At 33.4% G+C, this 27,439-nt stretch overlaps 1 protein-coding gene across 14 annotated transcripts in view; it reads right to left on the bottom strand.

The window, feature by feature from the left end:
- Phf20l1 (PHD finger protein 20 like 1) overlaps positions 1-27,439 on the bottom strand; it is an 86,993-nt gene that overhangs the window by 31,910 nt on the left and 27,644 nt on the right. For 8 of the 14 annotated variants that reach the window (XM_069991427.1, XM_069991426.1, XM_069991429.1 and 5 more), the window contains 8 exons: positions 23,872-24,085; positions 23,179-23,307; positions 17,401-17,483; positions 13,728-13,980; positions 11,504-11,692; positions 11,090-11,287; positions 2,464-2,520; positions 1,216-1,323 (listed from right to left, as the gene is read on the bottom strand). In XM_069991427.1, the coding sequence (XP_069847528.1) occupies positions 1,216-1,323; positions 2,464-2,520; positions 11,090-11,287; positions 11,504-11,692; positions 13,728-13,980; positions 17,401-17,483; positions 23,179-23,307; positions 23,872-24,085 (1,231 nt within the window). The remainder of the gene's footprint in view (positions 1-1,215; positions 1,324-2,463; positions 2,521-11,089; positions 11,288-11,503; positions 11,693-13,727; positions 13,981-17,400; positions 17,484-23,178; positions 23,308-23,871; positions 24,086-27,439) is intronic. The other 6 variants (XM_069991428.1, XM_069991431.1, XM_069991435.1 and 3 more) reach the window with 1 other exon arrangement.

Below are 27,439 nucleotides of genomic sequence, written 5' to 3'. Positions count from 1 at the left end.
TGCCCAGGTTGGCTTTGAACAGCAATCCTCAGATCTCAGCCTCCTGTGTAGCTAGGATTACAGGCATGAGCCACCGACAACCAGCAAATCTTTCTTGTTTTTTTTTTGGGGGGGGGGAGGGGGAGATCTGGTCATGGGGCTTGAACTCTGGGCCTGGGCGCTGTCCCTCAGCTCTTCAGCTCAAGGCTAGCGCTCTACCACTTGAGCCACAGCACCACTTCCGGCTTTTTTCTTTTTGTTTATGTGGTGCTGAGGAATCGAACCCAGGGCCTCATGCATGCAAGGCAAGCGCTCTACCACTGCGCCACCTTCCCAGCCCCAAATCTTTCTTGTTTTAAGTTGACTTTTCTTGGATACTTTATGATAGTAATAGAAAGCTGCATAACACACTTATGATAGAAATAGTTAAGGATATTTTTAGATTTATTTTTGGAACTTATATTGTTTTTTTTTAACCCAAATTTTTTCTCATATTATCTTCTTTGGATGTGAAGAGCTTATTCACTATGTTCTCCTTTCTACTATGTCAATTATACTCTATTCTTCCTTGTTTAATTAAAAATTTTATTATGTAAATTTACCTTATTGGAGTCTATTAATGATTAAATATTTCATTCCCCCCATTAACAGTACAAAGTGCATAAAAACCACAATGAAATATAAGCATGTGCCCCCTAATTAATAAACCAGTATTACATATTTTTGTCCTATATGGTCAGTGTTCAGACTGATCACATTTACACTGTGTTCAATATATCTTCTACATCTCATACTGTCCCTTTGCCAAAAATATGTTCTGCTTTCAAGTACATCTTTAGAACTCCTTTTAGCACTGGACTGACTGTTGGTAGCAAATTCTGTTGGTCTTCCAAGTTTTCCTAAAATATATCTGTATTTCTCCCTCATTTCTCTCTCTCTTGGAAACCAATCTAATGGTCTCTACAATTCTCAGATAGGAATAACTCCTTGAGCATGATGAAGGGTGCTTGGTAAGACTACGCAGTCCATGATAATGTGGAAAATTAGTCTGCAATCAATTTCAATGATTAATTTTTAAACTAGAGTAAAACAGTTTTAGAAATGGTAGGACAAAGGTACAAGAACATCTGCGTTCTTACAAACATGGGAATGTTATCATACCTCTATTACAGTTAAAAAAAAAAAAAGGAAGACAGAAATAACCCAGAACACTAAAAATGGAAATAACCAACTTACCATGCTGCTTAGATTTCTTTTTCTTTTTCTTCTTCTTTTTCTGTTTTGGTTTGTAGTGATCTTTGTCTCGCTTCTCTTTTCTTTCCTTATCCTTTTCTTTCCTCTTTCCTAAGAGATAAAAGTGAGTACTTCAATAATCATGAGAGACTCTGAATTGTTCCTATATGGTTAGCCTAAAGCACATTCATGTTTTCATCAGCTATTCCAGTCACCTGCCCGGAGTGGATGGATTCAATTAAAGTGTTCCTGTCAGAGTCTGGAACTCCTGCTTAGCTTACTGGACTATAAGAGGGGATCTTCATTAGCAGTGTTGAGATATCCCAACTCCTGACACCTTAAAGTTAACACAGACAGTAGTTAAAACCTTTATATGAGCTACAGACTAAATTTCCTGATATGTGGCATGAAGATAAACCCCATGTTTTAAAAAGACCTCACTAAAAAAGCATTTGCATATGTAATCTAATAAAATTATTCAATTATTTTAAAAAATCTGAATTTTTCTCTGAAAAAAATCAATTAAATCAATCCATAAATAACTCCTTTCATATTTAAATTTTTTCTTCTTTGTACATGAAAACTAAAAACATATAGGGAAAAAATGTAAATGTAAAGCATTCTTTACCCAACCACATATACATAAAAGAATAAGTGGATTATACAAAGTATTCTAGAACATTATATTTAAATTTAAATCATGACATATACTCTAGTAATTCCAGCCCATAGTGGTTAAGCCCACAATTTGTCAACCATATTTAGCCAACTTTCAGTGACCCAAACTTCAGTTAGCTAAGCTAAAGGATATTTAAGACTCATGCAGTATTACATGCCTCTATTCATTATACCAGAAGACAGAAATCTTAGGGGGAAAAAATCAATAACTTTTTAAATAAAGAAAACTGAACACCTAAAAATCAATCATTCTAATTTCTAATGTATTATCCATTTGGTAAATAACAATATTAAATGAAAGCTTGTTTTTAAATAGCCATCCACAATTTTAAGTAAAAATTTTCAGAAACCTGAGTTTTTTTTTAAAGACCAGAGATTTCCTTGAAAACAAAGCACATATATAACTACAAGATATGCACTAAAGAACTATTGTTATCTGGAGCCAAGTTACACTGATAAGGATGGAAGCAGATGATTATGAACAGTATAAGGAGCCCTAGCAGGGAAGGGAGAGAAAGACTCTGCCCTCCATCTCTGTTAATCTTTTGCTTAAAGATTACATTCTGTCCATACCAAATGCAGTTGAGCTTTTTTCTTCCAATTTCACTTTTTTTTCTGGTTTTGATATTCCTGTAGGTTGGAGGGGAAAAATAAATGTTCAATTAGAAAGATAAAATATGGCACAATGTTTTAAATTACGCTAGCCTCAACTAATAACAAACAATTGAGATTTCTTCAGAAAATTGATAAACTGCAAGTGATTTCTGTTGTTTTGGACTATATAGATTCTAATCCTGGCCCCACAATTTACTAGCAACATGGCCTTAAGTATGTCTCTGTACTTCAGTATCCTTAAGTATAAAATACAAGTAAGAGTATTTAGCTCTGTGTTATAAGGGTTATTTGAGGCAAAATAGGTAAACTTCTCAGGCTAGTTTCTGGTACTGATACCATTTACATTCCTTTTTTTTTGTAGTGGAGCCATAATCTAAGACTATACCAGTATACAAATAGCATAAACATGGGTCTAACCAAAACAAAGTTTAAGATAAAGGCCTAGGCTGTCAGTGAAGGTCTATTGCAATACCATGGTCTTTGGCAATCCAGAAGATGAAATTCATTTGAATAATGAGACTAGATTTTTACTTCTGCTTCTGTTACACTTTTAACATGAATACTTTTCTAAACATTGAAATTAAATATTAAAATTTTATATTAAAGTATTGAAACTTCCTACTCAAGAATACTGGTTTTCAAAAACATAAAAAATTTTTAAGGACCTATTTAAGCTCTTGTTGCCTAAATCCAACTAATACCTTTGAATTCTATCATAACTTATTGTTAGGTAAGGATAAGAGCCAAAACAAAATTATTTTCTTAATCATTTTTATCTTTATCAGTGTAAAATACAAAAACATGTATGTGTAAATATATATATATATATACATATATATATCATGACAGTTATTATATAGTAATTTAAACTACCTTTTTTAAATATTGTAGCTCACTAACCACATAACTAAAAAACATAGATGCTCTCAACCAAACTATTCAACTCATACTCAACATGATCTATGGCGTGGGTGAAGCCTAGAAAAATTCTATTGTGCATGTAAAACACAATTTGTATATGGCTTTATTATTATCACCATTTACTAAGACTTTTTAAAAAAATCACTCTACATCATCAGTATCAAAATTCTAGCATTTCAGTTCATTCAAACATCACATATATAATTTAAACATAAAAACAAAAATACCACTCAAATCAAATGTCAAAAGGCTCTAGTTTCATATTAATAATTACATTGATAACCAGCTTAGTCAAATCAGAAAAACTGAAAAGGGATATAAGAACAAACAGAATACAATTAAAATTTCATTGTTAGCATGACAACTGAATATATGCATCATTTCTTTCTATTAATTACTGATAATTAAATTGCAAAATTTATGGACTTAAAAATGAAGAGCTTATATTCAAACAGTGATAAGTGTGCTTTCTAAACAGTTTCTTGCAGCAGAAGTATGCTCAAAAGTATGACTTGACAGTAACTTTTCCTTCTTAGGCTCCTCTTCTCTGGAGCACTGGATCTCTAAGGTAAAAGTGGAAGAATTGTGAATCTTGGAATCCCTTAAGAAGGGTCAAGTGCCACAGAAAATCAAGGTGAGTTATTTCAGACAGTGGTATGTGACTACCTTGGATACATGAAGGCTAAATAATACAATGGCTACAGGGCCACTGCTGTAGAGCACAGATGACACAACAGAATACAGTCATTCTGGGTACTTGTAATAGAGTAAACCTCAAGAGGCCATTTGGCCCAGATTTTTCCATTATATAGGATGTCACCTAAAAAGCAAAAGAAGGATTTGACACTGACATTTGGGGTTTGACAATTGACAAGAGGTTGTGAATACTTTACCCAAGAATATAAAAATAAATATTTAGACAGGCAACACAGGCAGGACTTCTAGATTGTCACAAACAGAAAAACAAAATGGACTTATAGAATTGAATGAAAGAACATATTTGGTTTGATAAGAGTTCACTACTGTTCTTATTTACTATGTGCTAGAAATATAAAGTATAACTATTTCAATAATATATATGATTATGATATTTAAACTAAATTTTACCAAGAAGACATTTTCTTCAAATAACTATTATGTAGCAATCTAACAGAGAAGCAAGAAGAGTAGAATGATTGAAGCTAATGTTATAAAAGTCAAAGATAGAGATCTCTGATTACTCTTGCTAACATCCAACTTCAAACTTAGAAGTGTAGAGTGAATTCTCAAACTCTTCCAGAGTACTAAATGTCTCAGTTTCTTTTGGCTAGAAAGAGACAATCCCAGCCACTCCCCATGTAAATCCCAATTCTGAAGAAGCCGTGAACATTTGGTGAGAGGGTGGAGGTACATTACAGAATCTCGTATTGCAATTTCATTTTGAGTAATTCTGGAAAGTAAATTGAAAAAGATGGTAAAACCTTAAAAACACTTTTAAATAGTAAGCGTGTTGTTAACATGAAAAACTGAAATAGAAATGAATGCAATTTTAAAACTAGCCACAGTTAAGTCAACTAGAGCTTTCTGGTCATGCTTTTCTGTCCTACTACCTCAACTAACCACTAAACCCAGTACCTACTTCTGTTTTGTGCATTAAAAAGTATTATACGGCCAGGTGCCAGTGGCTCATGCCTGTAATCCTAGCTACTCAAGAAGATGAAATCTGAGAGTCTTGGTTCAAAGACAGCTTGGTAGGAAAAGTCTGTGAGACTCTTATCTTCAATTAACTACCAAAAAGCCAGAAGTGGAGCTGTGGCTCAAAGTAGTATAGCACTACCATTGAGCACAAAATCTCAGGGATAGTGGCCAGTCCCTATATTCAAGCCCCAATTATAGTACCCCCACAAAAACAAAAAGTATTACATGAACTAATCAATAATATGGACTTATGGACTCTTAAAGAGGATTCCTTAAGAACATCCAACTATCTTAACAATTATGACAAATTATATAATATTTATTTATTTATATCTACATTTCATTTAAAAACTTACTGAAGAAGTAATTTTGAATAAGAAAAAACTTAGTGAATGCCATCTAAAGCTAAATTTAATTTGCCCAAAATTTAGTGGCCTGCTAATTTCTAAGGATATTTGAAAATTGTAAATGAAAACTTATTAATTCTACCACATGTAGTTTTTATCTTTGGAATAAACAGACTTCATCAGAAGTATGACTGATTATATAATACACCAAAATTTAGAGCACCAAAGTGGCCTGAGACATCACTTAATAAAATCTTCTAATTATATAGATGAAAAGTTGAGATTCAAGGAAGCAGATTAGCATTTTTGCTGAAAGAAGGTAAGAGAGTACATGGGTGATCCTTTCCATGGTTGTCAAGGCTCTCCTGCCAATCTGGCTAAAATAATCCAAAGCACCTTTCTCTGTCTTAGCCCTCCTGAGAGCACATTATTTTCTCCCTTTGCACCCAAGAAAACTCTATACTTCTATGGGATATATACATCTTGTATTAAAATAGTTACTTACATTTATATTTCAGCTACAAATTTTGTGTTCCTTCTAGATTTTAAGTTTTCTGGGGGCAGATCATATACCTTGACATATTGTAATCTTTACTTCAAGACAGAATTTTAACAATCAGATATATGTGGGCCTGAGGACACAAACAATGTCTCTTTGTTCTTTAATTTTTTTAAAGTCTACTTTTTAGGAAATTTGATCTACTTTGCATTCCCAGATATTAACTTTCCTGAGATACTGTCTCTATTTCAAAGTAGCTGGAACAAGTTCTGGTAAATAATGCTTTATCTAGAAGTTTTAAAATTGAATAGTAGCAAAGATTACTTTTATAATTAAAATTAATATCAACCAAACAAATGCACATGTACATGTGCCCATACACATATATAAAGTGGAAACAAAAATACATAAAATCTGTTTTTTCTGACTCCAGATATAAGATGTAAGAAGCAATGTAAAAGTCGATGTAAAAAACAATGTAAAAGTTAAAGTAAGAAAGTTTTGAGGGGTATTGCATTGCATTTGTAGATAGTTTTGGCAGTGTTGCCATTTTCATGATGTTAATCCTTCTAGTCCAGGAGCATAGAAAGTTTTGCCATTTCCTTAAATCTGCTTTAATTTTTTTTCAGATTTATTAAGTTTTCATTAATAGAAGTCCTTCACATCTTTGATTAAGTTAATTTCTAGTGGTTCTTTTAATTTTATTTTTTGAGGCTATTACAAATGGAGTTGCTCTCCTCATTTCAGTCTCGATCTTTAAATCAAAACAACATTGAGATGCCACCTCACCCCCAGTTAGTATGGCCTCTATCAAGAAAACTAACAATAACAGAAGCTGGTGGGGATGTGGCCAAAAGGGAACACTACTATACTGCTGGTGGGAATGTAATCTTGTTCTATCACTCTGGAAAGCAGTATGGAGATTCCTCACAAGACTACACATAGTTTCCCTATTGTAAGGTATGTTAAATAGGTAGGTTTCATTAGTTAGCCAATGAAGAGAACACCAGGCCATATTCAGGCAGGAAAAGAAGTTTATTTACAGAACTGCTGCCTCCCTCACCCCCTCCACCCCCAACCTCTGCCCTACATGGTGGAGAGGCGTGGCCAGGTGGAGAGAGCCCCAGGCCAGGGCTTATCTAGGCCTGGGATGGGAAAGGTGTGTGGGGGGGGGAGGGGGGGGGAGGTGTGCCCACACTGGATCCAAATGTGACCTCAAGGCCTGGGACCTTCCTAAGGTCAAATGGGAGGCATGACCAGGATGTGACCTAGCAGGAGAGGTGACTGCTTCCAGGTGTGCCAGTTACCTAGGTAATACAGATAATGGTCGGAAACTTAGTCAACAGGTAAGGAGGTACAAAGCCTGCATGGCCCGGGGCAGACTTTACACCTATGTCCCAGCAATTCCACTTCTGCACATTTATCCAATAGACCACAAATAAAACCACACTAAAGCTACCAGAACAACCATATTCACTGCAGCATTGTTTACCATAGCCAAGACATGGAATGAACCCAGATGTTCCTCCATGGACAAATGGACCAAAAAAATGTGGTATATATACATAATGGAATTCTATGCTTCCATCAGAAAGAATAATATTGCACCATTTGTAAGGAAATGGAAAGACTTGGAAAAAATTACATTAGCTGAAGTAAACCAGATCCAAAGAAACACGGGTTACACGGTTTCCATCATTTGTGGTAATTAGAATGTGTCTATAAATCTACAAGTTAACACAATGGATAGTAAAAGTCAAAAAATTAAACTTGGACATGATAAATTATACAGGACTCAGCATTCACATAGTTAGAACAAAGGAAGATATTCTTAGGAGATGATCACAAAGGCTCAATAGCTATATGCATATGATCATATAAAATGATGTTTATCAAAATGAATTCCAAGAAATGGAAACGAAGAGTTGTTATTTTGTTTGTTGTTTTTCTCTCCTCTGTGGCTGTTTTTTATTTCTGTACATTTTATCTTGTTTATCTGTTTTGGGGAGAATGAAGGGGAACACAAAAATAGTGTAACAAAGGGTGAAAAAATGAAGTAGATACTATGTTGAAAATGAACTATACAACTTGTGGGGGAGGAGTTCAGGAGGGAAAAACAGAGAAAACAAGGGAAGAGGTGACATTGTCAAAAAGAAATGTACTCATTACTTGATTTATGTAACTATAACCCCTCTATCCTTTACCTTTACAAAAAAAAACAAATCACTTGTAAGGTTAAGATTATAAAGACTGCAGTCCCAGATTAGCAAGAGAGAAAGGTCCTCAAGACTCTGACTCCACAGATGGAATCTGATCTTGATGGCCCTTGTTTATAATCTCAGCAACTACAGCAAGCCTCAAGTAGAAGATCACAGCTCAGGTGGGACACTTGGGTGAAAAGACAAATTCAATCCTAAAATAACCAGTGGAAAAAAAGGGCTGGAAACATGACTCAAAAAGTAAATCATTAGCCAAGCAAGTGTAAAGCCCTGAACTAGTACCATTAAAATCTAGTACCATTAAAAGACAAGATGTAAACTCCATTATCTTCCTCTCAAAAGTAAAAAAATTAAGAAGTCATAGAATCAAACTGAAAATCTACTTCCTCCTATTATGATAAATGTAAGCTCCTCCCTTACTTTCTACCTTTCACTTTCCTAGGAAACTGCTTTACTACTTTTATTTTCAAATAGTCACTGTTAATATCTGAAAAGGCAAAGGCTTTATTTAGTAAGTTTCCTCTACCTTAGTATGTTTCAATCCATTATGAATAAGAACCACCTCTCCCACAAGATAGCCAATCACCTCTCTACAAATATGCTAGAAAGTTTTGGAGGAAAAGCTAAATTCTTTTTCGAAGCAAAATCTCCTGGATCAATTTGATTTTGAAATAGGGATACAGGTGGACCCATTGCAACAATGAGATAATACAAGACGTTATGTCGAAAAAAGAACTTCAGAACTTTGTGGGGGGAGGGATGGGAAGGTAGGGGAAACAAAGGAGGAGGCAACAATGCTTGATAAGAAATGTACTCATTACCTTGCTCATGTAATTGTAACTCCTCTGTACAGTATTTTCACAATTAAAAAAACTTATTAATTTTAAAAAATCTCCTGGATCAAAGATATCCATACCCAATCATCTTTTGAGCATATTATGATTGAGCTGACACCTCTTAGTTGTAACAAGGCTATTTAAATTGAGCTGTATTTCAGTCATATTACTATTTTAAGGACAATATAAATGTTCACATATATACCTAAAACTAATTTTCCTAATGGATATGCATCATTATGACCATAAATATTTTATATACTTAGCACCGTATCAAACATAAGACTTAAAAAACTGAGTAAGATCTTTATCAGAAAAAAATCTCAAAAGTAATTAACCAGTCTTGTGGAGGAAAGGGGAAATAGAATTAATTTCTCCAATAAAGTACAAGGTTTAAAAAATTAAGTGAAAGGTAATGGATCAATTCAAGAAAGTACAAGAAATGTTTCAAAACTGATCAATTTTCAGATGTCGACATTTTCTTTTTGTTAAGCAATATAAGTAAATTCTATACTGTATAAAACAACTTTGAGCTCCACAGATAAAATGGAATTATAAGTAGCTTTATGTAACAGTATGGCATCTTTACTATGAAAAGAGGAATGAGAAATTGAAAGCAGTAAACTATAGTATATTTCTTAAGTTTTATCTTTTTTTCAATATATACCATGACTACAAATAACAACCCTTTATCCTACTCTTTAAAGGTTGGTAAATATAATTATTAATAATACAATTGGCTGCTTTATTTTCTCCATTTCAGAACTTATTCAATTCAGATCCTTTTATCCAGCCAATATTAAAAGAATACTCCAAGATATGGAAACAAGAGGTTTATCTTTGTTGCTGGTATTTTAAATGTATTATGTGAAGTTACTTCTTTTTTTCTTTCATTCTTTTTTCCGTATGGTATATCCCCTATTGTCACTGTATTTGATTTTGGTACCCTGGGTATTGTATATATGTTTATCTGAATTAGGGAAGGGAAGGGGAACAACAAAATAGTGAGACAAAGGATAAAGGTCGAACCAATGCAACAGTGATACTCACAGGACAGTATGTTGGAAACAAACTTTACAACTTGGGAGGGATGATGAGGGAAAGGAAAAGTGGGAGAAAAACAAGGGAGGGAGTAACAATGTTCAACACGAAATGTACTTACTACCTTACATACGTAACTGTAAACGCTCTGTACATAACCTTGACAATAAAATTAAATTAAAAAATAGAATACAATTATATGGTATGAATTGTCATTCTGTTAGTTTTAAAAACTTAGTAGAATACTGCATCCCGATACAAAAATAAATAAATAAATAAATAAGAACAAGCCAGGCACTGGCGGCTCACACTTAAAATGTTAGCTACTCTGGAGGCTGAAATCTGAGGATCACAATTCAAAGCCAGATTGGGCAGGAAAGTCCATGAGACTCTTACCTCCAAGTAACCACCATAAGCTGGAAGTGGAGGTATGCCTCAAATGGTAGAGTGCTAGACTTGAATGAAAAAGCTCAGGTACAGTATCCATGCTTTGAGTTCAGGCACTAGGACTGGTGTGCACATGTACACACACACACACACACACACATGCACACACTCACATACACACACAAACAGCACCCCCAAAATGTGTTAAGTATAAGTCCTTATAACTTTGCAATTAATGATATTCCATTAGGCGACTCTCTCTAAAATATGGGGTTACATTAAATACAGGTATATACTTACATCTAAGTGCTTTCTAATTAAATGATTTAATTTTGAAACCTAGTAATTGATCACATTAAGTATTCTGACTTCAAAAGAATTTCTACAATTATGTTTATTGCCAATAATTTCGATTTAGTAGAAATAAGCATGTAAGGAGGAAGAGAGAAATATACAGTGTATACACAGTGGCACAGTAGGTCCAGGGAATAAGGAAAATGGTAGTAAAAAATACCTTTCAAAAAGACAGGGAGACTCTATCATCTATAAATATTACCAAGAAAGTATTTATGAACAGGATTACATACGAATTCCAGTTCAGTTACCCATTCGTGTACACCCAGCATCTACAAACAAACTCAGAATGAGATCCCTTACCTGCTGCTGCTGGAGCTCCTTTGCCATCAGTTACTGCTTTGGAAGAAAGATTTGCAAGCATCTGTGGATCTTCCTTTTCTGCCCTGGAACATTCATTACGGAAAGAGGAATCTGGTGCTGTAACTTCTGAACCACAACTTAAATCAAGAGGGAGACATGGTCCTAGCTTCTCAAGTGGCACACGTGTAGCATCAGGCACTACACAAAATAAAGAAGTTAAGTTAAGTTAAGCAGTGCCTGGCACAAAGAAGGTGCTTGATAAATACTTATAGAATAAGGGAACTGCTTTTAAGTCCAAATGATTTTACAGAGAAAAAGCAGAAATTTCTTAATATTCAAATAATTGCTATTTTAAGGTTTTTTTTTCTTTATCTTCCTTTATGTTTGTTTCTGTAGGAAATCAATATACATTACCCTCTGGTAGTGAAGACTCTGGCTGATTCTGAGAACTGATAGAGAATACTTTCCCATCAGTGGCTGGAGAGGGAGAAGAAAACTTTTCTACAGAATCATCAGGCATGGGTGTGGTGGCTAAGCGCTGAGATCTTCTTCTCCGCTCACTATGTTTGCAAGGTCTAGGGGGATTCACAGGCTGTGAAGGACCTAGAAAAAGATCTTGAATGTTCACGAAGCAGATACATACCAGGAGCATCTTATAATATTTAAGGAGATAAATGAGAAAATGACTCAAATTCTGTCCTCTGATGATGTTTTAAGATATCCACCAGGAATGGCATGTTCCAAGTTAACTAAAGGTAAAATTGTGCCCTATTCAAAGAGTTAATCAAAAAATTCAAAAAAATCTAAACCTACCATGACTAAAGGAAAATAACATGGAACATTAATTTCAAGTAGGTCCCCCAAGTGACTATATTCCATCCTCTATTTGTACATTATTGTGCAAACTGCCATTTTTCCTTTAGTAAAAAAATTATAAACCTAGACACTAAGTTAAGAAAGCAGGGACATAGGTGACAAAAATTTTACATACACTCTAGTTAGTCCTTTGCTTTACTTGCCAATGTAAAACTAATGTAAATAGTTTTACATCCCATGCTCATCCCCCCAAATCGATTCTTTATAAATATTATTTCTAGGCCTGATTCATTAAAAAAATTGAACACAAACAAATTATAATGTACTTACTGTGGGCCAAAAAAACATTTTAAAAGAGTAAAATATTTGGTACTATTCTTGCCTTTATATGTTTTTTTATTTGCTTTTAAAACAACTTGTTATTTAAACACCTGCTAATAATGTAATACAAATGTTTGGAAATCTGACTTTTTTCAAATTTGAGATTTCTTCTACTTGCCATATAAACCTATTTGTTTATAACAGGCAGGATTACATAGGCCAGTGCACTCTTCTTCATTTATAAGAAGAAACAGAGTCTAAAGGAGTTGATGCTTCAAATATTCAAGAGTATGTCACAACAATCAAAATGAAAAAGACAGGATGATTATGGGGAATAAATGAAAGAATACATTGCAACTTTTATGTCATTATGGTTATAATACCAAGATAGAAAACAACTTCAATATAAAGTGCTTATCAATGTCATGTGACATTCTTGTTACTACTGACATTATTTTATATAAATGTCATAAGGAAGTCCATGAGATTTTAATTCCTTTCTATTCCATTCACTGAAAGTAACAACATAAAAGCAAACAAAATTTCTAATCAAAAATTGAAAAATATGCCTTGGTAGCAGATATGACAACAAAATGGAAGAGTTAGCATATTTGATAGTCTTTTAAATGCCAACATCTTTATTTTGGAGATACATTATAACATGTATAAGGATGTGTCATAATTTACTGATGTTACTAATGAATGTGTTGTTGCACATTGAGGAAAAAATGTCATTTACTTAGTGACTTTCCAGATAACTGCTGCGTGTCTCCAACTTGGAATACTGGTGTTTGTGTGTATGTGTGTGTGTTCACAGAGATAGAGATATATAGACATATATAGACATATATAGATACATCTCTATCTATATACACATATATATCTCTATCTATATACACATATACATCCAAATATATACTGAAATGTTGAAAAGGGATTTTTAAGACTAGGTTTACACTTGAAAGATTAGTATTGGCACAGTAAAACCTTTAAAATATAATCACAAAAGTATTTTCCTTTTATGAAGAATTGGATCTAATTTAAGTCTATATTGTAAATACTACAAGGAAATAAAGTGAACTGCAGAGGGTTAGTCAATGAGAATAATGACTATGTAATCATTGGAATAGTGTTAAAAAGCTAAGTGCAAATATCTACCACAGGCCTTTCTATCTCTTGGGTTTTAGGGGGATTTGTTTGTTTATTGTTTTTTGTAATGAATCAGGCCTCTCATTAAGCTTACATTATTACTTGAGAAGTCCAACTACACTGGATTTTGTGATACTGAATGATAAGGTTTCTCTACCAGCTAGTTTCTCAACAAATAAATCAGTAAGAAATGTATGATTCTTGTCCCTGAAGTAGCTTTAAGCCTCCTCTACATATTCTCTTAAATTTGAATTTTCAAAAAGCAACTTCATAAAAATACAATATAACTACAATCAAAGTTTTTAATGTATCTTATAGAAAAAGTAACTATTTTTTAAAAATCTGTGCTCACTAGTTTTATTTATCACTGAAGAAGAAAGCTGAGATACAAGCGGCAAATCCTCGACTTGTATTAATTCTGGGGAAAGTGGTGATTTAGGGGATTTTATACACCCAGAAGAATCTCCAGATTCATGTTTGCATTTCTTGCTGCGAGCCTTCCCTGAAGACAAAGTTGAGGATAACAGTGCAGGTTTCTGAGTGTTGGCAGAACTGCTAATGTCAGCTTCATTTTTTTTCTGACTTTGAGGTTTAGGTGAAATCGCCTGAATGAATAATAAAAAATTGATATTTTTATTTTGGTTTCTTCATTTTTGTTCTTGTATTCTATTTGATTGTTAAGTAACTTTAGTACCCAAAAACATTGTTAAGCAACATATAACATTTCTATTACAAATGAAAAACCAAAAGAACCCCACAAATTATTAACTAAAAAATTGAAAAGGCTGTCTTTAAAGGGATACTGTCAACTTTTAGTTTAATTTTTTCATCATGTTCTCAGAACATAAAAAATTGTCTTACTGGACAAATATTTTTAGTATGTAATTGAAATATACTTCTTTTGGAAGCACAATTGCAAAAACACTGATTATAGTTTGCAAAGAACACTGATTAAAGCATTTTCATGCTTTAGAACACTAGAAAAATATATTAAACTTTTGATTTTAGAGATGATTTATAATCTCAAGTTGAATGTGAAGGTGTAAGCAGACTGTTTCCCTTTAAAGAAAGGTTTCAACAGGAAAAAACAATGACCAAATTAATGAAACATTATCTTTAACTCATTTTAGTGCTGAAAGCTGGAGTTTCATAAGCATAATGCATCATGAAATCAGAGCCACCAGCAATAGAGTTAAAAGACTAAAAAACAATACAAAACAAGCAACAACAGAAAAACTAAAAAAAAACAAAACAAAACAAAACCAAAGAGATAAAGTGTAAGTTAAAACATTGGATTTTAAAACAAAATACGTCGCATTCTTAGATGAGAGATTTTTACCTTCTTCCTGCCAACTGATACTTTCAAAAAAAAATTAGAACTTTTGTCAGTTCTTTCATATAGAATATTTTCATTTGCTTGCCAGTAAAATTCCCTATATGTAAAAATATGTGTGAATGTATCTACTATTAAAAATCAACAGAAATAGTCACATAGGATTGTTTGAAAGCTATCATGTAGGAAAGTCTAGATTGTATTTCTGTGATATATGTATTTGAGAGCAAACCATGATATACATTTCCAAAAATCTATACTATGATAAGCCACTGTAAAGAGTCAAATGGCCAAAACTATGAACAACATAGCTGTCCCCAAGAAACCTTTCCCTTCTATATGTTTTGAGGAATGACTAAACTGTCTATAATCTTCTAGAATATAGAAAAACATCTTTGAGGCAAAATTAATAATTCTGTTCCCAATAAAGATCCTCACATTTTGGTAGAGATAAAAAGTACATATTTGGTATTGAGTAGGACTCCAGTAAATGCTGTACAGATGGCAGGCTGGACATACCATATAAAAGGCCTGGGTCAGGTGTCCCCTGTGTTTCTCACTTTTTCTATTCTTGAATTTACTCATTATACATGTGCATAAGAGGGATTTGTCATTTGAAAAGTACTCTATAAATGCAAAGTATTCCTAAGCTATCATAAAAGGTGTTGCCAGAAAAGTAATTAGAGCCATTACGTGTAAATAAACAATTTTATTGTTCATCTTCACATAAGTGAAAGACATCACTACAGCATCCATTACTCTTGAGTTACAAAGTTATAAAACAAAATTTTAAAACTTAAATTAATATCTTGATAAGGTGCTTAACTTCTAAACAAGGACAAATTAACACTTTAAAAACTTACTGAATTATTATGCATCAAATGCAAGTTTTATCCAAAAGTAAATATAACATGACATTTCCCTAATACAATAATCTATAATTAATAATCTGAGAATGGGGTTCAAGACCACAGAGTTTGATCTTGTAAAAATTATAAGTAAAATAAATCCATTAGCACAGTTAACTTTTGCCTATAGGCCTGTTATCAATCTATGTCAAGAGTGACATTTTAACTCATTAGAGAAACAGAGATTAGTGACAATCAATACTTCTCCTTTAGGTCTACTGTTGATAACAACTGAGATGTAATTAACTTGTTTTTTTAACTCTGAAGCAGGGCTAACATATAGCATAAAAATTAAGAGTTTAGTTACAAAACATTTTCACATTGAAACCAACCTGAATGACAAATAAAAACTGAGGGAACACAGTAGGATGTTCCGTAAAATTTTAAATAGTTTACAAAGTTTTCATGAATGATTATTGGTCTCTGTTACAAAACTGGCAAGGACTCTCAAAAACTCTTAATTATGCAAATACAAATAACCAAGTTGCTTGACTTTCCTTTCTTTTTCTAATTCAATTTCTCTGAAGTAGGTATTAGTCTCTATACTAGCTTCCATATGTAATAATCACATTTGCCTTACAGGATTGTGTGTAATAAAATATTGACATTGTAATGAATTTTCCAGAAACATTTTATTACCCAAGTCCCTGATATATTCATTTTGAGAATACTGTGACAGCAGTGAAAGTACAAAATATTTTTATATCTGGGACACTGAATATGATAATATACAGTAAAAAAGTGATTTAAATTTGGTTGGTATACTGACAAATGGGAAAAATATTTAACTGATTGATGATCACAGAAAATCCAAAGATATGAGTCATCAACTGACAACTGATTTAATACAAAATAATGGAAGCATCAAACCAATGTAACTGTTATTAAATCAGGCCAAAAGTAACACTGAAAACCTCAATACAGTATCATTTAAATTTGGACTATTCTTTAAAATACATAAAGAGAAGAGCAAAAAATACCCATTTTAAAGTCTTCTTTATTAGGCTACTAATAAAGAAAATTAAAATACAAAAAGGAGATATTAAAACTACATTAAGGCTCAGATTTTAAAACAGGAGAACCAAGGAAATCCAGTTATGGCTATTACTGTATTCTTATAGTCTTACAGTGCCTAAGAAGTGAAGCCCTTAGAGAATGTAAAAGCATGCAGTTTGTTATGTACAGGTATTAGGGGAATCCGAAGGTAGCGAAGGCAAAACCTAGCAACTGCAAACCTTCATTTTTAAATTCCTCTATTAGGTGGTTTAAGACAGACCCTTTATAGTATTTTAAACTCTCTTTTTTATTGTAGTTATTAAAATATACATCCTAGCAAAAATGTATGGCTCATTGATCAATTCATAAAACACATAGTCAAACAACACCAATTGTTACAATATAAAAGAAACTTCTTACAAAAGAAGCTTTATTCAATGCCAAAAAACCCTGCTTTAAATCACAAATGAAAAGTATTTGTGTAAGGGTCTTTTTGTAAGCTAGTTAAAGGTGTCCAGCTGGAAGCTTATACCCTGGGATGCCTGTCTCCAGGCTTTCAAATTTTAGAGACAAAGACTTTAATGCCAGTCTATTGAAAATAAATGCTAATGAAATCTATAGCTTATCTGGATACCATGGAGAAGGCAGAGAAAAATATACCATCCATGAATAAGCATCCTACTGCCATATCTGATTAAAAGGGCAATTTCAATTACATGGATACTACAGTTCGGTGATCATTCCAGTGGGAAGGAACCTTGAATAAATCAAATGCTACCATTTCATACCTGCTCCAGCATTGGAGCTGTTTCATTGTAGTCTTCTTTTTTTTCAGCACCATCCACCCCAACAGCTTTGGATGCCAACAAACCTTGAGAAAAATTGTACAGAAATGTCTTATTAGAAAAAAAAATTGATCTCATCCTAATTAATGTCTCAATAATTTTAGCAGTTGTGCTCACCCAGTTAATATGTAAGAAACAACTATAAATGCTTACTTTTCAAAAATACCAATACCCTTAATACATTAAAGGACTAAATCAAAATTTATGTGTATGAAATACTACATTTTAAGATTTTTAAACACACAGTTCATGACAATTTTAAATCTCATGGCTTCTAAGTTCAAATCAAGATCGCTAATGTTTAAAAAGTAAGTTAGTTTTGTGGTATCATTAGCTCAAACATTATCCCAGTTTTAAATTTCATTTATATCCTTTAATCCTAATCCTTATGTGTTTATGTTTAGTATTTTCAAAAAAAATCCAAGAACATGAATGGATTCATTTTATGTATGAATTCTGCTTAGAATATTTTAATTAAAACTTCATTCTAGGTGATAAGATGTTCAAATTTTTATTCCCAACTTTATAAGTCATAATATTACCTTTAAAATAGTTATAATTTCCCATATCATCAAAACTCTGCTCTAATCAATTAATAGTATTTTTGTAGCTAAAAATTTTTGCTCAGTCTGTGCTTCCAATGAAACCAGGTTTATATTTATATAATAACAATTATTTATTTTTGTTATGGCCACTTATAAAGGGTAACCAAAAAATCATCTGGCCATGTAAAACCTTTGCACAAGAGAAAGCATATTTAAAAACTAGTAACAGCTTAAGAATAAGCTTACTACAGCAGTTTTATACCACCTTTATAGCTAAAGATATCTACAACATTACTGCCTAGGAGAAAAAAAAGGCTCTCATGAATAATATACAACATAGAGCTACAACAGGCTATGTGTCTTGCCTTTTATAACTACGCCAAATATATTAAGTCATCTAGATGGGAATACACATATCAAAACCATACTCTCAAGAGTAGTACTGGGGCCAAATGTTGCATTAGGCAAAAGATACTTTTGCTGTACTGGAAAGTTGAATACTTAGGGTTCCTGTTTTAATAACAGACAGAAATGAGTTTGATACATCACTGTCTGGTATTAGACCTGGAAATAGGCTCAGACTGAGATAACAGTCTACATATTCTGTTCCTGTCCCATATCCCATAAAATGTACATTTAAATGGGAAAATGGTATTCAAACTTTAGTTTTTTTTTCCAATATCAGAGTGTGAACTAAAGGCCTCGAACACTCCCTCGATTTTTTTTTTTTGCTTACAGCTGGTTGCTCTACCACTTGAACCATGCTTCCAGTCCAGTATTTTGCTGTTTAATCGGAGATAAGAATCTCATGGACTTTTCCACCCAGGTTGGCTTCCAACTGTGATCCTTTAGGTCTCAGCCTCCTGAGTAAATAAGGATTACAGGCGTGAGCCACTGGCACCTGGCTAAAACAAGTGTATAAAACATTTTAAATAATAAATTCAATCATAATTATGTTTTACAGGAGCAAAAAATGATGCTGCATAGGATATTTAATATTTAAAAGCACATTCACTCACTAAGTTTTTCTTGTCCACCTAATTTTCTAAAATTTAAAAGTAGAGAAAGAGAGAAGGAAGGAAGGAGGGGAGGGGAGGGGAGGGGAGAGGAAAGGGGATAGGAAAGTTAAGGAAGGGTAGGGAAGGGAAGGTTAGGGAAGGGAAGGGGATAGAGGGAGAGAAAATAGACCATTAGAGATGAAGTCCATCTTTTCTAAGGAATTGAGTTTTGGTTATATTTCTAAGGGCTATTCGAACAGGAAATACATTTGCTATTCAATATACTAATTATATCTTCAGTACTATTTCTACAGGTGGTATACTTTTTAACATTGATCAACAAATTTAATGAAACATAACCTGCAAATTTAAAAAGTGTTGCAAGATTTAAAACCAAATGATTTATCATAACCTGTAAATTTCATTAAAACATTACAGAGCCATCTTTTAATTCATTAAAAGCCATCCCAATTTAATAGTTTAGGAAGGAAAATTATACCTTTGTAATGTACTCACAAGAAAGTAATAGGAAACTTAAGGAAAACTATATAAAATTAAATTATAAAAAGCATGAATGATAAAATTTCATGCTTTATATTCGTTACAATTTAAGAGTTATAAATTGTAAGAAACAAAAGGGAAACTTCAGAAAACACTACTTAAAATTAAATTTTTATAAAGCATGAGAAATTTTATATGCTTTATATTTGTAATAACTTAAACTTATCAAGCATAAGGGACAAAAGGGGACAAACAATAAAAACATGTACTTGAAGAGAGAACTCTATTTCTGCTGTAAAAGGCAGCCCAAAATCTGTTAAGTTGATACCATTTTAAGAAGAAATGTAATATCCATAGTAAATGAGAAGTAATGAAAACAAATAAAATTTTAATTTTGTTAGTAAATACTTGCTAATTATCAGCAAATTACTACAGGCCTTCTTCTAGATTTCCTTCCTAATATATATTGTACAATCGTAAGAAATTAAACACTGAGTAAGAGTTCTAACACCTACCCATAAGCAAAGTCACAGCTTCAGAGCAGTCTATTTCATTATAAAATGTGCAATCTTACTCTTTGTGACAACAGAAATAGAGGCCAGAGCTCATAGTAATAGAAAAAGGAGCACTCAAATCTACAGGTTAAATTGTTGGTCTACTTTTCATGCATGTATTTTAACACAAAATCCTTTTGCTGGGATCAAGATCAAGTATCCTTGATATTAGTGTTAACAACATATTCCCAGTCAATTTAAATCATGGTAATTCAAAAAAAAATATTTTTTGTCGCTCACGGGGCTTGAACGCTGGGCCTGAACGCTGTCTCTCAGCTCTTCAGCTCAAGTCTAGTGCTCTACCACTTGAGCCACTGCATCACTTCTGGTTTTTTGAATGGTTAATTGGAGTAAGAGTCTCATAGACTTTCCTGCCTGGGATGGCTTTGAATCACGATCCTCAGATCTCGGCTTCCTGAGTAGCTAGGATTACAGGCATAAGCCACCAGTGCCCAGCTTCACAAATTGTTTAAAAAACATCTTTAATTGATGGAAGTGGAACTGTGGTTCAAGCGGTAGAAAGCTCGCCTTGAGCTGAAGAGCGCAGGGACAGTGCCCAATCCCAGAGTTCAAGCCCCATGATGGACAAAAAATAAAAGTAATAATAATAAAATATATATCTATATCTTTAACTGAATAAACTCCTGGAACTTCCAGGAGTGCCTAGAAACAATTAGAACTAATCATTGTAATAATTATTCTCTTCTCTTCCACCCTATAAACAATTTTGGATCTACTAAAACTCAGTTTACCTGCAACTTTGTTCTAAAGTTATAGACTAACTGATTATCTTTGTAAAAATGTGGATTTTAAGTCAATATGTAAATAACAATAAGCAGTAAAGAATATTTAAGTAGTCACTAGAATAACACTTGTTATGCAAATACATTTCCAACGTCTATGTATTTGAAAACACTGGCATTATTCTGCACAGATATCAGGTTTAGAATTGTTGTAGTATATGTTTATGGGGAAGGGAGAGAGCGAATAAATACAAAATAAAACATATCCAGTGATCATCTACCTAACTTCAGCTAGAAGTAATTTAAATAATAAGTGAAATAGAGAAAGTGTGTCAGAGCAAGCTACTTGTAATTTTAGCCACATTATTTCCAGAAGGAAAGGGACAAAAAGACATACATAGGTAAGATTGCAAATATTAAAATATACTACAATGCTGACAAAAATAGCTATTTTATATTATTTTTCATGGGCACAAGTTAAATTTCTTGAACAGAAGCCCAGGTTTCAACTATTGAGGACAATCGTACAGTATCTATTGTCCTTTTGCATGCCATATTTGTAATCTGAAATAAAAAGTGCAGGAGACACAAACTACTAAAAGAAGTATCACACATTTAGATCTTCTGAGTAAATAAAGGTAAAAGACCATCATGGCTTTACATTCATAATCTTATGCTCTCTTCCTGCTGCCAAATCATCACATTTGAGATACCCAAGGGCAAGTGAAGAGAAAGTCCCTCCACACAAGGCACATAGTGTTGCTAAGTAACTTAGGATTGTTAAGTTGATGCACAGGGTAAAATGGAGTTTTTTCCTACTACTGCCTCTCCAAGAACATGCATGCAGAGACAAATACACCACTATGGACTCAGCTGTTTTCATCTTCTTTTTTTTTTAACTTCTTTTAATGTTGAGCTTGGACCTCCCAGGAAAGCATGTAGAAGAAGGCATGAGAATATACTGACTATGACTGAAATCAGGTTATATGATTAAAAGAAAAAACACGATGAAGAAGGGGCAGATGTATTATGACAGTATCACCTCCATCTTCCTCCATCTTGAATTCTTCAATAGTTTTCTTTATTAATCTTTGTGTAATATTCCTCTTTTGCCCTGCACGTAGCAATGGGGTTCACATTTTAAGTCAAAACTGAAGTCTCAGGTTATGATCAGAACAATTACTTTAAAAATATCTTGTTTTTTTCTCAAAGGCTAACAGTTTATAAAAAAGATTTAATAGTGAAAAGATTTGAAATACTTATCTTGGATCAAATATATCACTTTCAGAGAAAGGCATGAAAATAATGTAGGCAAATGGAAGAGACCAAATAGTTTCAGCTTATGAAAGAAATGACAATCAGATAAACACTACAAGATGAGTGGCTCTAATACCCTCAGCTCCAGGGTCATCTTCTGGTTGACTTCCTCTTTCAGTAAATGGCCAAACCTTGTAATTATGTTTATTCCTACATCTGACAATGAAACTAAACTTCAAAGTATTTAAATAAATGGCAACAGAGGTTTAGATAGCTTTATTAGACCAATACACTAAAAGGCATTTGTCCTTAAAAAAGAATATAGAATGGAATAATTAGAACACTCAAAGTGCACTTTAACAAATACTCAAAATATTAAAATTTGTTCACAATTTGTTTTAAACATTATTCTGAATAGGATCTAGAAGCAACAGGAAATGGTATGATCTGCTCTAAGTCTAATACTTCAATCCCTTCTTGTGTAACGTGCTAGGCCTGTCCATATTTTCAATCATCCCACCATTGCTACACCCTTCATTACAAGAAGGCATAGGGGAAAAAAAAAGAAGGTACAGAGAAATATGCCTAAAATCTAGAGTCTAATCTAAAGATAATGGTAGAAGAATGATAATAATGATAAACTACAGAAATATTTTAGTAGAAATTAAGTGACTCAGGAACTAAATTTAACTCAGATATCTACCTTTTTAAACCATTTCCTCTCAAGTAGTTTCCATATTTAAGTAAGCCTGGTTAATAAGAATGTTCAAATAAAAATATCTAAAATCTCAACCATAGGTTGACAAAGGCAGAGAACCAGTTTCTTTTAAAAACTATTCCTACAACAATCATTTAAAAAGTATAGAATTTTGAGGCACTTGAGCTTTTCAATCCTCACAACATCCCTGTGAGGTAGGGACAGAACACACTTCGCGATTGACATTTTGCAGCAGACAGAGGTGGTAGTGCTGAAAGACATTTACTTTAAAGAACCAGAAAGTAACTGTCTTTCTTAATAAGCAGTCCATTACATGGAACCAAAAGATGCATTTTACTTTATTAGAAACAATCCACACTAAAATGAAACCCTCCAGTCTCCCCAAAAAGAATCATTGTAGATTACCAGTAATCTTGTTAAGTCGAGCTCTCTTTGCCTGAAATGAGTTGCCTTGATTATTTTTCCTCTTGTTTGATAATACACTCTCTGGCTGTGGAAAGACCATCTTTGGAACGCTCTCTACATGAAGTCCTACTTTTAACAGAACACATATATGAGAGTTTATCTAGAATCCAAAATTAAAACACAGTTAAAAACAGCAAAGTGGTAAAAAAAATCTTTTGATTATTTTATAACAGATGCTTGTTTACAACTTTAAAAAACAAATCCCTCCACATTGATATACCAGAAAAAAAAAATCCTACTAAAGTCATTCTGCAAGGAAGAAGAGCAGAAGAAAATTACTTCTTCCATTATAGAACACTGAAATATATCTATGAAAACATAGGAAAAGTTTATAAAAAAAAACCTAATAAAACACCTGAAAAAAAAATCCTACTCATCAAGAAGTCTCAAATCAATGCTTTCAATTTATTTCTACTCAAGAATATTGAAAGTACATAATGCCCAGTACTGAACTAAATAAACCTTACTCTTCAGAGATACAAAGTATTTTTAAGTCATCCATCCTATGATGATGGGAGGAAAAAGCCTAACAATTATAAGCTCAAAATTAGATAGAACCTTAGGATTCAACTTAATCACTACTTCAGTTCACCAGTTTCATTAGGAAGGAAAACAAAAAAATGTATTCTATACCAAATGTTTCACTAGATGTAGGCAGATCTTCTTTCTTCTCAACTTCAGGTGTGGCTATACAAGTTGAAGTTTCATCCTTCTTTGAAGGTACTTTAAGCCACTTTCTCTCATCTTTCTCTTTATCTTTATTGCTGTTAGCACTGGTTCGAGGTTTAGTCCCTGCTTTATTCTTGGCTGCGGCTGCAGCAGCTGCTTTTACTAAAGCTATCCAATCCTCCAAAGGAAAAAAAAAACACAAAATGTAAAGTATTAAAAAAAACACACAAACAATCTAAATGTAGTTGCACTCATGAATAGAAATATGTCACATCTTTAAAGTTGTTTCCTATGTTACATGGCAGATCATCAAAGATTATTAAATTTAATAACCTAATAGGTTAGATGGGTTGTAAAAAATCTATAAAATTTAGGGAAATATTGAATAACATTTTCTTGATGCATTCGCAAGTAACTTAGAAAACATAGAGAAAATCTAGCATACTACATATCATTCTACCTTAAAAGCTGCATTTCTTTTAATAATAAAATGGGCCACAAAAGAGGAAGAAAACTCTTATTGTAACCTTAAAAAGATTGAAAGAAATGTATTCCTACTGATTATTTTTCCTTATTAAAAAAGTATGTAGAAGCCAAGTGCCAGTGGCTCACACCTGTAATCCTAGCTATTCAGAAGGCTGAGATCTGAGGGTCATGGTTCAAAGCCAGGCTGGACAGTAAAGTCTGTGAGACTGTTATCTGTAGAAAACTACTCAGTAAAAGCCAGAAGTGGTGCTGTGGCTCAAGTGGTAGAGCGCTAGCCTTGTGTACATCGGGGACAGCACCCAGGCCCTGAGTTCAAGCCCTAGGACTGGCAAAAAAAAAAAATTCAGTAAATAAATTTTTAAAAAGTATTAATTTTTTGCATTGATTTCTATTAAATTTTTTAAACAACTAGTTATAAGATTTTACAAAGTTAATATTCCATTGGGGCTAATAAGCTACATCAAATAGACTAACTCAGTCATTCAAAATGTGTATTACTCAGCCAATCAACTGAAAACAATTTTTCATCAAATGAATTCCATGGGTCACATTCATAGATATAAGCATTCTTTATTAACAGAATTAAGCAATAAGAATTGCAAGCTGACAATAATTCAGTATCAAAGACACACAGCGAACATACATAGACTATTAAAAACCAATCAGCTGGGTGACTGTGGCTCATGCCTGTAACTCTAGCTACTCAAGAGACTAAGATCTGAGGATGGCGATTTGATATTAGATCAGCAGAAAAATCTCAGACTCTTTATCTTAATTACCAAGAAAAGGCCAGAAGAGAGTGGTATTACATTAACTTTGAGGAAAAAAAGAGTCAGGACTCAAGCCCTGAGTTCAAGCCCTAGTACAGGCACAAAACCAACAAGAACAGCCACAACAACAACCCAAAACAAATAAGCTAGGTGATGGTAGCTCATGTATGTAATCCTAGCTACTCAGGAGGCTGAGGTCTGATAGTCATAGTCAGCCCCAGCAGTAAAATCCATCAGACTCATCTGCAATTAACCACCAAAAGCTGACAGCGGAGCTGTGAATCAAGTGGTAGAATGCCAGCCATGAACAAAAATCCTAAAGGATAGAACCTTCAGTTCAAACCCCAATACCAACACACACACACGTGCCACACACGTGCCACACACACACACACACACACGTGCCACACACACACACACACACACACACACACACACACACACACACACGTGCCTTCTCTCTGTCCATGATTGAAATGAACTAAAAATATATGAGGGCAACTAATACACTTATTCATTGACTTTCTATTGAGTATTCCACTATATAAAACAGGTACTATGCTAAACATTCAACAGACAACTAGAGAGGGGAGGGGCTGGTCCTGCCCATAAGAAAAATTAGCCAGGAGGGCTGGGAAGGTGGCTCAGTGGTAGAGCGCCTGCCTTGCATTCCTGAGTCCCTGGGTTCGATTCCTCAGCACCACATAGCAAAAAGAAAAAAGCCGAAAGTGGCGCTGTGGCTTAAGTGGTAGAGCCCTAACCTTGAGCTGAAGAGCGAAGGGACAGCGCCCAGGCCCAGAGTTCAGGCCCCACGACCGGACCCAAAAAAAGAAAAAAGAAAAAAAGAAAAATTAGCCAGGAAAATAAAATTATCCATAAGAGAGTGTGATCATAATATACTAAAGGAATAAACAAAACACTATGGAACAATGAAATTAATTTTTGACTGAAGAAAAAGACTAGTGGGAGGCTTTAGAGGTAATGGTAGAAAAGTTTTCCCCTGAACATAAGCAGGTTTTGCTAGCTAAGAAAGTAGTATTTGTTAGCTAATGGTTAGCTAGCTAGAAAGGAGAAAGCATGATTTCAAAAACATTAAACAAAGGTATGGTACTCAGTCTGTTCAGGAATGTGGATGAGTAATGGAAGACTCTCAAAGTGAAGGATAAAGCACCCAAAAGCCTATGGATAAGCTGAGCCTTGAGAATAACATTCAAGTAGTAAGGTAAAAGCAAGTACAACTAAAGAAGAAAAAAAATGAAGAAGAGAAACCAACTAAGAAAAAAAGAATAACTACAACTATGCAAGCAAAGTATTGATGGTGTAAGACATGTATTTAAAGAATTATAAAAGCAGAACATCTGTTCAGTGCCAGTAGTTCATGCCTGTCATTTTAGTTACTTAGGAGACTGAGATCTGACAATCATGCTTTGAAGCCAATCCAGGCAGAAAGTACATGAGACTATCTCCAATGAACTACCGAAAAGCTACAAGTGGACGTGTGGCTCAAGTGGTAGCACGCTAGCCTTGAGAAAAAAATCTCGAGGACAGTGACCAAGCCCTGAGTTAAAGCCCCAGTACAAAGAGTACCAGCACAATGTACCAGCACAAAGAAAAGAAAAAAGTAGCAGAACATCATGGGACAAAAGTAATTTCCATTCCATGCTGTTTTCTACCTCCAAGAGATACAACTGGAAAAAAAGAAAAAAAAAAAGGAATCATTCCAACATTCGTAACAAAAAAATTAAATGCTTTTTGAGTATACAATTTGTTAATCATGCAGTACATGAATGACAGCAGTATAATTATAAAGATTTTTATTATTCTCTTGAATTTGTTTACATAGAAAAGAATCACTGTCAAAAATAACTGTGAATCTTTCTATGAATTAAAAGAACTACTAATTACACATTACACATAATCCATAGATAGCACAATAAATACACTAAAAAAAAGAGCACTGTGTTTGACCTCAGAAGATATGAATTCAAGAAGTTACTTTGTACATACTGGCTAAGTAAAATTATAAACTGGTCTTTCAATTCTTAACTGTAAAATAAAAATAGCCTTAACTCTGAAAGAACTGCTACAAAAAATCCAGTAAGACAATATATATATAAAATGTCTTGTAAACAGCAGGGGACACTATTCTGTGTCGATGTAAATTTTACATTAGCACACATTCACAGGGGAAAAAGGAATAGAAGGCATAAGATTTAAGTGTAAATATTCCATCTCTCACCCTATAATTATTTCTGTTGTCTTTTATTAGGATGGAA

Source organism: Dipodomys merriami, unplaced genomic scaffold (genome assembly GCF_024711535.1).
Source record: "Dipodomys merriami isolate MVZ:Mamm:240054 unplaced genomic scaffold, mDipMer1.0.p SCAF_4, whole genome shotgun sequence".
In the NCBI taxonomy this organism is placed as follows: Eukaryota; Metazoa; Chordata; class Mammalia; order Rodentia; family Heteromyidae; genus Dipodomys; species Dipodomys merriami.
The sequence above is the reverse complement of the archived record's forward strand: the minus strand, read 5'-3'. Positions and strand labels throughout refer to the sequence as shown.